The 15,121-nt window shown below is 38.2% G+C and overlaps 1 protein-coding gene across 1 annotated transcript in view; it reads left to right on the top strand.

Moving 5' to 3' along the window:
* Positions 1-14,614, top strand: part of LOC139119746 (growth hormone secretagogue receptor type 1-like) — a 206,906-nt gene extending 192,292 nt beyond the window's left edge. Inside the window, exons 5-6 of the mRNA XM_070683622.1 lie at positions 11,304-12,236; positions 12,492-14,614. Coding sequence (XP_070539723.1) covers positions 11,304-12,236; positions 12,492-12,628 — 1,070 coding nt within the window. The 3' untranslated portion in view covers positions 12,629-14,614. The remainder of the gene's footprint in view (positions 1-11,303; positions 12,237-12,491) is intronic.
* The last annotated feature ends 507 nt before the right edge of the window (positions 14,615-15,121 follow it).

Genomic DNA, 15,121 nt, shown 5'->3' with positions numbered 1-15,121 from the left:
ATATCAACGAACAAACAAGCTGTCCGAAATCGCTGTTTTTTCTTCTTAAATCTGAAGTGAGTCAGTTTAAAATATGCCTAAATGAACACATTTAAACATCAGTTTGTCATTATATTTTGTAGCTCTTACTTTCCAATCAAACATAAATCTTGAATTAAAGCATTCATTTGGAAAACTCGTCCCCTGTTTAGGTAAATCCCTCTCATTGTCCTTGTCAATTTCAATTTTTTTCCACTTGAGATTGAATGTCACGGCTAGTCGTGCTGTTTTTAAGTTTGACAGAAGATAGTTAACCAGGATCCCGGTTTTATGGCGTCAACTGACAAAGTAACTGTAACTCGACACAACACGTGAAGATTAAAACCACACAATAAGAGATGGAGTTCGAAATCCGGCATATGTTGCTATATACTACGATGTATACTTCAACTTTCTCAACCCAGCAAGAACGCAGATGAACATTTGACTACTTGATATGTTAACTTTATGCTGTTCTTGGATATGCAATACTGCATCAAGCACTGTACTGCTGATATATATTTAAAATGTTTATAGGTAAAATTAAAGATTCCATATATATATATATATATATATATATATATATATATATATATATATATATCTTTATATCTATATATATATATCTATATATCTATATATATACATATATATATATATATATATATATATATATATATATATATATATATATATATATATATATATATATCTTAATGATTCCGTCAAACATGGCCATCATATGGTGATAATCGACCAAATCTCCCCTTTCACCGTTCCAAATGAATAGTGGGTGAAAAAGACCGAAATTAGAGAATAGCTTCATGTGATATTGATGAGAGAAGAAGCTAAACATGAATATTTAATGTGATTATTCCCTCTGGCTTTCATGCTGGGGCTATCTACTTCTAATATTCTTTCTGCGACACGTGACAGGAAGCCAAGGCCGTGACTGCTGCGAACCTACGTTATCACGCCGCTGTAATTTTTTTTTCTTGATTAAGATTTGGAATTGTTGCTCTTCGTCGGACTGGATAGCAAGAGCCACAAAACATAATTTATCGCGAAGTGCATAATTTCAAATCGACTTGCAAATCCCCCGCTCTAGTATTATTGAACATTCTGTAAATTTGAGATAACTTACGTCAATCCCCTTTGTACATATGCAACACTTTACAGAAAATTTCAATGGTGTAGGTGTAGATCTGATATAGAACTACACTAGATTTGCCTTTTATGGTTAAGGGCGTTCGCTGTAAGCTGAGCAAGCGCAACATATAAATTTCACGCTAAGTATTTGCATATTACTTACTGTGTAGACTGGGAATCTTGCCTTTAAAAATTACTGTCAGTTCAATGTCTCACTAGGTGTTTTCTAACGCGTTCTGAATGTAAATTAGTTTTTTAATGGTTTGACTGAGCAATCAATTAAAAACAACTTTTCATTAGAATAAAATATCTTTCAGTCAAAGAAACAAACTGTACGGTTGCATCATAATTAAGATTCGTTGAGTCTTAATTTCAAACACGAAACTGTCATACGGTGGCATAAACAGATTTTCTGGCATTTTCGAAACAGCTCAAACGCAACATACGACCTATCCCTTTAAAGTACTCTTAGACTAATGAAAGCTAGTGTATTGGAAGTACCTATACAGATACAGTGATATGATACACTTAGTCTAGAAAAACGTATTATTCAACTTTGAACCATCAGAATATTTCTGTGGGTTGAGCGAAACGTCGATGATCGACGTCTACATTTTGCGCGTGACATAAATTAAATATGCATGTAAAGACATGGAAAAGCGTTTGGCATTAATAACAAGTAACTTAGGGAGTCTTGACGTTTAGAAATAGAGTGTTTACCTAGAGGCCCTCTGGAAAAGTCTTTTACTTCGTATCCAAAGGTTTCCTTCTACTGATCTCCACTCCTGCCCGACAAACGCTGGAGTTGAGTGTCTGGGTTTTTTACGCGTTTCTTGAGACGGTCGTGCCGTACATTAGGATTTTCACATGTTTGGCACAAAGCTGAAATTCGAGTACTACAGCATTGCCATTGAGCTTCACTCGCTTGAAATGACACCTTTGGGCGCAGCTGATGTGTTATCATGACCAAAAGAAAGCTGGTCGAACATAAAGTAGCATTATCACAGTGCGATGACGGAATTTCGAAAGAGGAGATCACTACATCCTATATACTATTAGATAAGCCGCCTTATTAAAATTCAAGATGTTTATCAATTCGCCTTGGCACCAAATTTGCCTTGCTATACTGGGTTCCACCATGTGCACATGCATATTACAAGCCAATTGAGAATAGATATGGCCTCGACTCATAAAAAGTCACATATATCCTTATCGACCATTTTACTTTGCTGGCCTTGATTACTTCAGACTTTACGTGATTGATTTTATAATTGCAACGGAGTGATATATTCATCTATCAACTGATCATACACTCAATGTATGATAAATACCCAATACGCGGCAACGTAGTAGGGGAGGGGGTTGAATGTGGCCTGATTGAATAAGAGTTTGTGAGATGCTACAGTTGTAAATTGTGAGTATCAAGGTGACGTAAAACATTCGTTCGATTGGACAGTGATCATGTTCGTGTTTGACTAAATCCGAAAGAAACGATTACGGTTTATGCCTCACGAAGGACGTTAAATCGACGTATCGCCATCTATCGTTAGGGTAAAAATATGATTAAAGCAAAAATACATTAGCAATAAAAATCAACCCCCTCAAAAAACCAAAAGCAAAACAAAACCAAACAAGTATAAAGGCACGTTTAGTGATAGGATACAGAAGTGTTCGGTAAGAATCATAGGTTAAACGTTGCTTCTCCCTCGCAGTGGTAGCAGTAATCTACTTCAACATTGACATGTTTCGTCGAACTTGCTCAATATATTCATTTGAAATTTCGCAACCAAGGGATCTCACTGAAGTGTACTGCAGAGAATTCCCCTCCATTGATTTGTCCGTCCCATGGCGTATTATTCATAAATCTGAATAATAGTCCCCCGTGGCAAAAAGAAACATGATTTGCGGAGTTGCGGGACAATTTATTCACGGCACTTTAGTGACGGCTTTGCATCTCGTATCATCAAAGCAGCACCGAATTCGAACGTAAAGTAGGCCACGTGACAAAACGTTTGTTTGAAAGCAAATAGGGTTTGCTCACCTGTATACTTGTTAAGTTTATACCTGGCCATTATGCTACCGAGACTCATATCTGTTCTTTCTGAACAGAGAAGTGTCATTGAAGCAACTTCTAGAGGCTGTCGATTATGCCGAGGTCGATATTACAGCTTAATGCCATTACAGACCACGGGCAATTTGATTTGCTAACGATAATTGCTTTCGAAAAGTCAATGAAGTTTACCGAGAAATCAGCGTTTCCAAGTGTAGATACTGTAGGGTTTAACATTGAAGACAATCAATTTTAGATTCTACATCGAGATTATAAATTGCAGACGTCTAAATTTCCATAACGACAGAAAATTTTGTCCGCGACATTGATTCTTTCGGCGTCTCTTAGATCGGCAGAGCAAACCTCAACGTCATCCCTTTTGTACATAGATCCATCTTATCATCTTACCAATGAATTAACTGTTTGTGTATGAGAGAGAGAGAGAGAGAGAGAGAGAGAGAGAGAGAGAGAGAGAGAGAGAGAGAGAGAGAGAGAGAGAGAGAGAGAGTATGTTAGAATGAAAGACGAAAGGTAAAAAGACATACCGATACAGATGAAGAGATAGAAAAAAATTGTAAGGCGGACAAAGAAGAGACAGACTCTGGTAAACTGAAAGTGGCAAAGACAAGGGTAAAAACGAAGTATATCTAGTGGGCGGAGGCGAGAGAGAAGGCTAGACATTATGGTATAAACAGATTTTCACGGACGCAAAGACCCCAGACAGATATGCAGGCTATGTAGAAAGTTTGCTACAGGGAGACAAATTTCGACAATAAAAAAGTACAGCAGCTGAGACACACAGACACATAAGGATAGACAAACAGGGAGACAGACACCAATTTGTTGACGTAGGTTCGCAGATGCAAACCAAGAACAGATAAGTAAGTCAGGTATATAAAAAGAGGCAATACTATGCGGAAAGATATGAGAAGTAGAAGATAGATATATGAGTGGATAGACCAACAGACAAACAGAGACGCTTGGAGATAGGCAGAGAATAACGAATCAAATTTAATCAACACTTTACGTTCTCCTTGCCACCAATGTTAATGATATCCCTGGTAAACCTCGGGACTGGTACATTGAAGCGTTATATACGGCTCTAATGTCCATCACTTAACTCCCTGAAGTGGCATCTAGCTCCTTAAGTGAGAGTGTTTTAAATCATGTTTACTATTTCAAGTGGTAGAAATAAGTTGCATTAGGATTGTGCAGACCAAGTCTCAAGTCTCCAGGAAAATTGATTGAGTATATTGGACGGAAAACGGTTGACCACGGAACAAGCCATAAATAACGTATTAATGTCACGTCAATATCGAGCAAGCGATGGTTGGAACATATGTTATCGAATGTTTGTCTGAGTGCCGTCGTAAATAAGAATCATCTTAATTTATGGTTTTATCTGGTTTAACCTTCTTGTTCGCTATTTATGACATATCAAAGGATGCAGTAAAACTTACGACGTCATCAGAATTAATCATTTTTGATTGTTAAATTTATGGAAGTTGCTGCTAGTTCATCTTCACAAACCTGTCTTGTTCGTTTTAGGCCAGTGCGTTCCCCGGTTCGATTTGTCATTAACTTCGCAGCTGTTGATCCGGTGAATCAGGCACGCGGTGGTAAATGGACCGGAGAAAGAAGTCCCCCGTGACGTATTTGAAGAGTAGTGTATTTGCCGTGCGTCGTAAACAGCTCTTGCTTGCGTACGAAGGGCTGGCCGCTGTTCAAAACTTAATGTTCCCGATAATGAGAACGAATTCTTTGCCTTGTTCCATTAATCAGGTGCGATCGCCAGGCGTATATAAACGATTTCTGTCTCTTCGTATAAACGCGACATTTCAGATACATGAAACGTTTGCGTGAGTGCCCATATACATGTACCTTATCCCCGTCCCTTTTCTTGTGATATTCTATTTTGCATGTGAATAAACACAGGAACATACTGTTCAGTCAACAAGGTACGAATTCTAACAGTATAGATTCACCGGGAACAAATAATAACAAGAACCAAAGGAATTAAATCTTGCTTTTACAATACATGAATTTATGCTGTAGGAACCGTCAGTGTCACCTAAATATCGGTATGTTTAATTTTGACATTTTTATTGGCCTAGTAATTCTACAACAGCCACTCTATGTTTTACTTTATCGCGCGTAACTCGATGGCGGTGATGAAGAATGAGCTAGCTCAGGAACACAGCGCAGCCATGAATGATTCGGAGTCCCTTGGTGAATGTTGTCCCAGAGAAAGAGGCCATGTGCTCTTTGGAACATGATACCTGACAATGACGTAGTTATCTCTCTGAACTCAAGAAATTGAATATCCCTTAAAACCTACAACTATCGATCGTCAGTAGGCAAAGAGAATGCTCTACAATGTAAGCATATTTTATGGTACATTTCTTCCAAAGCTTTGCTGTCGCAAAAAACCCTGACAGTTATGTTTCATAAACTTCGCCTGATGAAGGTATGAGTAATAAGTATACGGAATACGTACAATGACTTTAATCTTCGGATATCCTCATGCATTATCGCCATCGGATATCAAGCAGCCTTAGTTTGTAAAACAAGGCTCTCGTTAATTAACTAGCCGTCATTGCCTTAAGTCCTTGTGTAAATTTCGTTGGAGAACCATAAAAAGACTTCAGTGTTTTCACAGAATACGATCTTTCGGAAACAAGCAGCTCTGAAATCACATTTTCAATTGGTTTCCCTGTCAGAGAGCGTATTCTGATTTCGGCATAATCTAACTGTCCAATGAAATGTTTTAAAATTCAAACAGAATTTCAAAGAAAAAGAATTCTACCGAAAAATACTCACCAGACAATGATTGCGTCACACGTTTTCTCTGTATAACTTTGTATGGTTAGCAATTTACCTACTAGAGATACTTTCTCGAATCGAATTTGATGCATCTCTTTTCATACACATGGTAAATATTTCGTCACTGAAGGAACGGCGTAAGGCGGATGGGATTAAAGAGATAAAACTGTCAGGGATGTTATGGTAGCCAAACAGTGACCAGACTGTAAAATTGATGGAGAAAATAATTTCAATTGCTATTAGATGATCACAAAGGTCAAAAAATATTTTCTCAGCGATTACTAACTCGCAGTCATAGAAACAGACCCGAGTATGGCAAACCTACAGTTGAATCGATACCAAGACAAAATTCAACTGTGCTAAGCCAATAAATTAATGTTTGCTTCTTATAAATGCTCAAAAAATGATGCATAGACCCACTTCAATCTTTTTTTTTTACTTTTGAGATCATAAGACTAAACTACAGACATGAAAAAACAAGCATTTTGCATACAGACAAACAAACAAACAATACGGAATGTTTACATGTAAAGACACTTCTGACATCATGCGTGACAAGGAGCCTAACTGTTCAGAACTGTACATTCTGCGCATGTAATCCTGCAGATAAAAAATGTTAATTTTCTGTCATGCGTAACATACTATCTGTCTTTAACAAATTTATATCAGGTGACCATGAGAAAAAAAGCTGACGCGGCTATACTTGTTAGACGCACGAGAGGAAGAGAAAGAAAAACTACTTTTTTACTTAGTCGTAGTTTTTCTGATCGATCACGCCTTCTGTTCGCCACCGCAGTAAAATGTCATGTCATGATTTATAATAAAAGCAGTCTTGAGGGTAAGTTTTAAATTCTTCAAACAAAGTGTTGAAAATTAATGGTCACAATGTTCATGTATTCCCGTCTGACTTTTGTCATACCCATGAGAAGAAAGACCCTGGAGGAAGACAAGAACTCGCTGATATTATATTAGTTTTACAACAATTGGTTTTCGTAACTCGTTTCTTGTTCGATAAATAACAATTTTCACAATCATTATTAACCCACTAAATTATTGAAATTTACACTATTTATATAGAATAATTTGTAAAATGACAAGGGCGAAATTAAAAATATTGAGAGCGAAAACGGTCTAATTGCAAATCACAAAATTACAAGTACAAAAGAATGATTACTCCAAATTACTGCAAAATATGTTTTTCACGTAAGCTGTCATTATGAGCGTAGGCGTAGAATATATCGATCAATTAGGTGTAAATGAGATTAAACTTGTTGGAAACGACATTTAACTTAGATCTTAGCCATAAAAGTCGTGTTGACGGCCTTTGTCCCGTCATTATACAAGATTAAAAGCCCCACTGAGAAAGATTATTGCCAAAGAAATACACAGAGGGGGTGGTTTTGATTATCCAAGTTCAAGTCCATGAGATTACAATTCTCTTGCATTAGGAGTTGAAGACTACGCTCTGCGTGTATGGAATTCTACATTGGCAAAATACGCTGTCAGAAAGTAGTTAGAATGTAATTTAAAGTGACATTTTCATTCAGCATTACGTCTGCTATCGTTCTAAAAAACATATAAACTGGCCGATGTTAGTTTTAAAACAGTCTTGAACAGACGACAGACGTTAACTGTATATTGCCAAAACAACTCACGGTGAATTTATGAAACTTTGAGGAAAACGGCGACGCCAAAACTTTGAACAGGATTATGAAATTGACCTAGATTAAATATCCTAGAGGTCGTCAATCGAACTCCTTCAATAGTTTGCTACGTGGGCGTTGATTCGCCAAGTGTTTAGGAGATGTTAGCTTTCTTAACGTCGATAAAGCTGTGAACTGTGTACGACTAGGGCATCGATTTATACTCTGCTCGGAGACTCACCACAACTATAAGAGCATTGTCTTGTCGTTGGGGGACTCTGAAATAGACTGATGGCATCAGATTCTCCATGATCAACCAATCTATCAACTACAAACTGACTGTTTAGAAACTATGTGACACGTGCTATACACAGATAGATAGATATAGGATTTTATCACGCGTGGAATAATTTACAATATGTGGTTGTGTCGTGACTATGGCCCTAAGTGATTCGATCGAGTAGTTCTGAAATAAAATGGCCGTTGCGATAAATGCTGACGGTTCTGACACCGGTCGCCGGGCAGGGGACGACAGGAAAAACGGTGTCTACAGATGTCTATCGTTTGTAGGACTCATCACTCGCACTCTCGCGATGCATTGTTGTACTCAAATATCGAACAGTGGCAGACACTGCTTTGGACCCGTACTGACTTGAACAATTATTTCGAATAGGGGATTATTCATGATAAACGAATGCATCATAAAAGAGGGAAAATGAAACTAGCTACCTGCCATTAACAACCGTCCGACATTCTTATTTAATCTTGAGTTTCCAGTGCCATCAATAAGACAAGCAGTAACTGCAGCTATAAGTCACCCAGGTAATAAAATTGACGTGTTTCTTTCTATATCGATAAATTTCTTGTATTATTTTTCGGTCACACAATGAACCCCTGGTGATTAATGGTGCAGGGTCGTGATCTGAATGTTTGATCATATTGCACGCCAACTTCACGTCAATCTACCGGTCACGGAATACGTATAGTCAGTCTGCCGCTGAGGCTGCTTTATGTTCTACGTGATCATTACTGCCCTTCCAGCGACGTTACATCCGACCAAACTTATTGCAAGCAGAAATCCAGACATTTCTTCTGCATCGCAGACCCTCTTACTGGGTTCTAGAATCGTGATTGGACGCTCGTTTCTCTCAGATTCGACCAATTTTGGTCGAGGATTTCCTAAAGGACAGCGCTCTGGTATGGCGATATCGGCCTCAAAAAGCTGGACACACCAAAGCTTATCCATGGCAATAGCAACAAAAGGGACAAACTTAATTTTAAAAAGTCTTGAAACTACACTTGTACGCAATACAAAGCTGTAAGTCTCATCCACTGAACTGTATCATCGTTCTAGCAGCGTTTTGATGAAATCCCCTCTGATCGTCCATAAAAGCAAGGCTTCAGAGTTAAATATTGATTATTATTAATATTATAATATCCACATTGTATTGGAATACTATTTTAGTGGCTTCATCACCCTTGATTCTGGGCTACTACCTGATATTTTGACTATTTTTTGCCGTTTTATAAAATTATCCGTAGACCCTGGCCAGTGAGTGTGATTACACGGATGGGTGAAATTGGGGTGCGCCCGAGTTGCTGACGCGTTTAATCGAAAAAAGTCGGAAAGGAACTTTAGAATGTTGGACAGCTCTTCGACGGTGACACTTCACATTTCTTGAGAGAGGTTTGGAAATTATGAATATTGGTTTTCCAATACATCAGGTTTTGTAAGGTCGGGCAGAGCAACGTGTGCTTCAAAGCAAGTAATTTGTAGGCACGGTATATTACTCAAGGTAACAAATATATGTCACATGCGGAAACTTCCACAAAGAGTCAGAAGCAGCTAGTCAATCATGAGTGCTGACCGAAGATATATATTACAGGTCTCCTAAAGCACATGGCCGTAAGTTATAATTTGTGCACAATAATATTGCGACAGGCAAAGGCAAGCAATTTGATATTGCAGCTCTTGCAGATAAACTGTTTTGAATTTCCAGTATTTAAGTACATTTAACGACCTTATGCAACGAAAACGAATAACTTCATCGCGATTATGATTTTTAGTCGCTAGATGAATTCGCTCGAGGAAAATACAGTTGCATCTTAAACTGAAGTACTGTAGAGTACGTTTATCCTAGCTGAATAAAATACATTTGAAATATTTACACTTCGCACGAGTAGCTAGAGAAGTAGCGGTCTATAGGCTGGACAAATATTTTCAAGTATTATATTAACAGCTGTTTTGAATTCTTCATCGATCCACTGTATCATATCAAACCTTCTATACTTTTATATTAATCCGGGTGATTTGCAATAATTGGGCATATATTTGATAATTCTCTTGATTACTACGATGTAAAACAAATATACATTGTGTTTCACGCGATATCGACACTCTTCCTCGTACAGTAGAGACTGTATAGCCCACGGGTATATGTATCACAAATCGATACGAAAGAAAATTTAACAAGAGCAGTGAACAAAGTGACTAGCAACTCTATATGGTTGATATAACGAGTAAAAGGATCAGTTTTCCCCCGACTTGTCTTCTCCATTATAAACCACCAGAAGTTTTCCTACTCTTGTAGTTCGCCTCAAGACACGTAACCTTCACATTGTGACCCTTGCACTTGTTCAGATCGCTTCTGAGATAGAAGTCGCCGAACAGGAAATCAGATGGGGTGATCCAGGAGTCTAATCGGAAAAGCTTCAGCTCTGCTGGTTTTCCCTCTTCCATTGCCAATATTTAGCAATTCTCTCTCGTTATCTGCAAATTCATAAATAAGTATCCAGCAAGACTTCACTTTAACAGATTTCGACACAGATTCCATAAACACAGTTCTATTATCTATCTGTAAACCACCAGGCGGTAATAAGGCCTTGATTTTGGGTTTATCGTCAGCGCGATATCTGCACTTGGCACATTCCTTGACTATGTTGTCTGCTTGCCACTTTTAAATGCTGGATTTGGATTACAGACGAGGTGTCTATAAGAAGACTTGAAATTCCTTGGCGAAAAAATTATCTGATGACATTTCTGTAATTTAAGATTTTGCTGTCCTCATTTACCAAATTGACAAGCAAAGACGCTTGTCTCACATTTAGGTGCATTGTTCTCGCGATGGGCAGGATTAGTCATGGAATGGAAATCCGTTCTAGGCAAGGATGTTGGCTTTATTGTCCATTTGCATCTTAGCTGATCGCACAGAGGCATGATTCGGTCGACCCTTTGAAAATCCAGATTATTCAATGATGTACTGAACTATTCGGCTTTCAACAAAGTAAGTGAGACGCAACGGAGGAATAGTATTTATCCATTAAATTCGTGCTACCTGATCAAAACAAGGGTATACATTGTCTCCAGGGGGCGCCAGAGACATATTAGTGTTTATTTCGGTTTCCAAGTAGAGACAAAAATTTGTATTCATGCGATATATTGTAGTTTCTTTTGTCGTCATTGGTATCATATAGTTTATGTATATTTCAGGTATTAGTGATTCATATAGTCTTTTTTACACGTCGACACTAACGATGAAAACGAAAGTGAGGTAAAACGAGCCGAACTGAGTGTTTCTTTAGGGTTACTTTTTATTTTGTCTTTTCTTTCATCGTTACAGGCAAGTTGAGTCCATTCTTGGAACGGACAGCGGCACACGCGTCCGTTTTGACATTGGTCGCTGTTGCCATAGAGCGTTACTACGCTATTTGCCACCCCTTGAAAGCTCAGTACAAGTGCACGCCTGGGAAGACCATCAAAATCTGCTTCTTGATTTGGATAATGGCCAGCTTGTCGACGGTACCCAACATCATGTCAACTGTTCACGAACCTCGTCCGGATGGACGGGGGAATATTGTGTATGACTGCCGGACCTACACGAGGAATAAGGCTTCGAAGATTTACATGATGTTCGCGATTCCCGTGATTTTCTTTGCTCTGCCAATGTTCTTACTCAGCGTGCTCTACTGTCTCATAATTCGCACCTTGAATTACGCCAACCCAACTCTGAAGTCGGAAAACTCCATGGCCATTACCAAAACAAGCGGCACCGCGGGCCTCGCGAGACACAAGGCCAACTACAAGCTGACGACATCTCGCCAGGCTCTCAACAAGCATGCGCACAGCCCGACAAGCGAAAAGGAGGAGAACATGCAGGAACAAAAACTTTTGGCCAACTCCGCCGCCGTGGCTTCGGAGAGGGCAAGAAGACGCGTAGTGTACATGCTCTTGACAGTTGTAACGCTGTTCTTTCTCTGTCTCCTGCCCGAGCGAGTCGTCAACTTATATTTCTCCTTCGCTTCCGACGAGGAACTGAGCGACATGGGGGTCATGGGTCAGCTGAGCATCGTCATCTTCTGTCGGGTGATGTTCTACCTGAACTCCGCTGTCAATCCGGCCGTGTACAACATAGCTTCCACCAAGTTTCGCACAGCGTTCCTACACGCCGTTGGAATCAGAAAGAGAAAACTAGGCAGGTCTGGTACAGTACTCACCACGGTGTCTCGATCGAGTCTGAGAATGAGCCAGCGTAGCATAAGTACCGTTTCAAAATGTTAGTAGCTATCTGACTCTGTGTAATGAACAGCTCTAAGCAAGTTCTGTCGGCTTGTGTGCATGGCACGGAAATACATGGATTTTTTTAGTGGACACGTTATTGCACTGATAATTTGCAAAGGAATATTCAACGACTACACATGATTCTAAGGATTAATGACGGAACTCTAACAACTTTTAACTTTATAAGTTCGCATTCATGATGACTTTTATAACAGAATATCTCTTCTTCTCTTTGAACTTGTGGTTCCAGGGACAAAGAGGCCTGATCTTGAACGCAAGCGGAAAAAACGTAGAATGTTCCGCTACAAACATAGTAGCATGATTGCCTTGAGGCTTTTTAAAGTGGAGAGAGAGAGCTGGGTGACTTGTCCGTCGCCACAGGGGTAAGAAGATTTTGTCCAGAACCTCTTAGACGTCGTGTGCTCGTATTTAATTTTTTCGTGTTTGTAACTCGTACTGAGACAGTTGTGAGCTACCATTGTCGGGGAACGTTCAGTACATTGTTAACGCTTTTCGATATTAGTGGTGTTGCAGGCCACACTTTCAGAGGAAACAGTAAACGTAGTCTCGCATAAACGCTGCGGACACGTAAATCTCACTCGAATCTTTCAATCTGTACAGTTTTGAAGCCATTGAGCTTCTGTACGAAGAATTTTTAGAATTATACTTAAGAATCATATGAAATAATATATTACAAATAATTTCGTGATAACAAAGAGCCCAAATTGTATAGTAATGTTAATTAATTTTACGTGTTAGATATATAAGATCTTAAAATTTCAAAATTATTTAATATTTTCAGGAAAAAATAAATAAATAAGGCAAAAGTATTTTGACTAAGTTTTTTTCTAGAGCCGGGAGACTTGTATCATAGACTGAAAGGTATTTTACCTGGCCAAATGGAGGGCGCTATAATCACGAGATACTCAAATTCCTCATGAACGCAGCTATTGTTTTCAAAAGAGAATTCGACATCTGGCTCTTTTGAATGTACCCTCGATGAAAATAACGGGGACTATGATGTAGAATTTCAAAGAAAATGTTCGTATTCTATTTCCGATATTCCATCAAATATTTTCTGCCGGAATATGAATTTGTGAGGGATCTCAATTAAGTATGTAAGTGAAAAGTATCTCACCAGATTTTGTTGAACACAGTGCTCTATCTATCGTGATATCTGCGTTGGAACATGTTTATCTCTGCTTTTGGCGAGGAACAACAACAAAAAATCCCAAAACAACAAAAAACAATAAAAATCATGTCGTTTACGTTTAAAGTACATGTTGTACACTTCATACAATTTAGACTGCGTTCATTTTATGTCATAAAACTTCTGTATGTTTTCCGAAGTTGAAAAGCTATGGCAAGGTACTGTTGTTAAAAGTACCGTTCGCCTAACACTAGCACAACCTGTTGTTTTGTGGGCACTAGTTGTTACATGTGATGGATCGGAACGTCTTCAGGATCAACGTTTTCAATCAATGGCTACTAAAAGTCCTTACAATATTGGTGTCCGTCCATGACGACACATCCTTTGAAACGGTCATTTACAATTTTTGAAAAGATATCAAATTTTGCACGACATTCTCGAACATAAAATGTCTTTATACCGCTTTCTGTCAGTATTGCGAACAGAATTGTTAATTCAAACACGTTTATTACACGGCAACTGTGTTTATTACACTGCAATTGTGCACTGTATAGCCGTTATATATGTTTATTGTCTTATGACCACACAAGTCTATATTTTAAAGATAGTTTCAAAGATGAAATTGTTAAACTTCATGTTAAACAGAATTTTGTAGACTTTAATGTCTTGTCTTGTATTTTATCAATTTCTGTATTATTTTATTCAATGTGATGTTTTAGAGTTGTCAACCTCGTACTGTTATATAGAGACATAATTATTTGTTATTATTTTCGAGAAAATCTCTTTGACGTTCTTCGTATTGTATGGGTTTATCTTATCTTTGAACGATTGCCTAAATCCTTCAAGATGCTTGCATACTGCAAATAAAATGATCGCTTTCTACTTCAGAAGCACAATTGTAGAGTTTTAAAGGATCGTTTAATTTAAGCGTGTGTTTCGACGTTAATTGCGTTTAAGTCTGCCCGAATGCATACGTGCAATATAAATAACTTTCACGCAACGAATCAGTGCCCTCAACGCACAAAATACGCTAAAGACCAATGCTTCAACTGTCTAAACTATCCTTACAATGTTTTAGTGTACTGCCAGTATTCACCTGCCAATACACGTAACTTTAGTTCATCATTATTAAGAGCGGTACTGGCGCTCTTTTTTGAAGCTTTGAATGTTTAATGTTAAAATCGATCACTTACCGTCAGAACTTCATGCGGTATACGGCATACGGGCTGAGTAAACGTAATTTTATCAACGATGCACATGATATCGTTATGTTCGTTAAATAAAAGTGTTATTGTGCCAGTGTTTGAGTAGTTATGTTTTCACATCCAAGTTTGCATATAAAAAGCCAACAATGCTAACTTTTGATAATATTTTCACCATTTTTATTTTGAGTGTGAACCACAGTTCCTTATTCTACTCCCCAAAGCATGTTGATATACACAGTATTCTGCTTGTCAACTCAGCCCATACTCGTGTCAACTGTATTGTTATTGTTAAAAGTGACTTCTGGTCCGGACTAGAATTCAATTGTGAACAATAACAATGCATTTTACACCTATAAACATTAAGTTAACAAGCTTAATAGTGGGTTTTTCAACATTATTTAGGGAGTAGAATAAGAAGTTGCAATTGATATATAAAATAAAAATAATACAAAATCATCGACTTTTCGAAAGTTAGCATTACTGGCCCTTTGATACTGCCACACTGCCTTGATACATCGTTACGGC

This window comes from Ptychodera flava, chromosome 20 (assembly GCF_041260155.1).
Source record: "Ptychodera flava strain L36383 chromosome 20, AS_Pfla_20210202, whole genome shotgun sequence".
In the NCBI taxonomy this organism is placed as follows: domain Eukaryota; kingdom Metazoa; phylum Hemichordata; class Enteropneusta; family Ptychoderidae; genus Ptychodera; species Ptychodera flava.
Note: the sequence above shows the minus strand (reverse complement) of the source record. Positions and strands in the feature narration are given on the sequence as shown.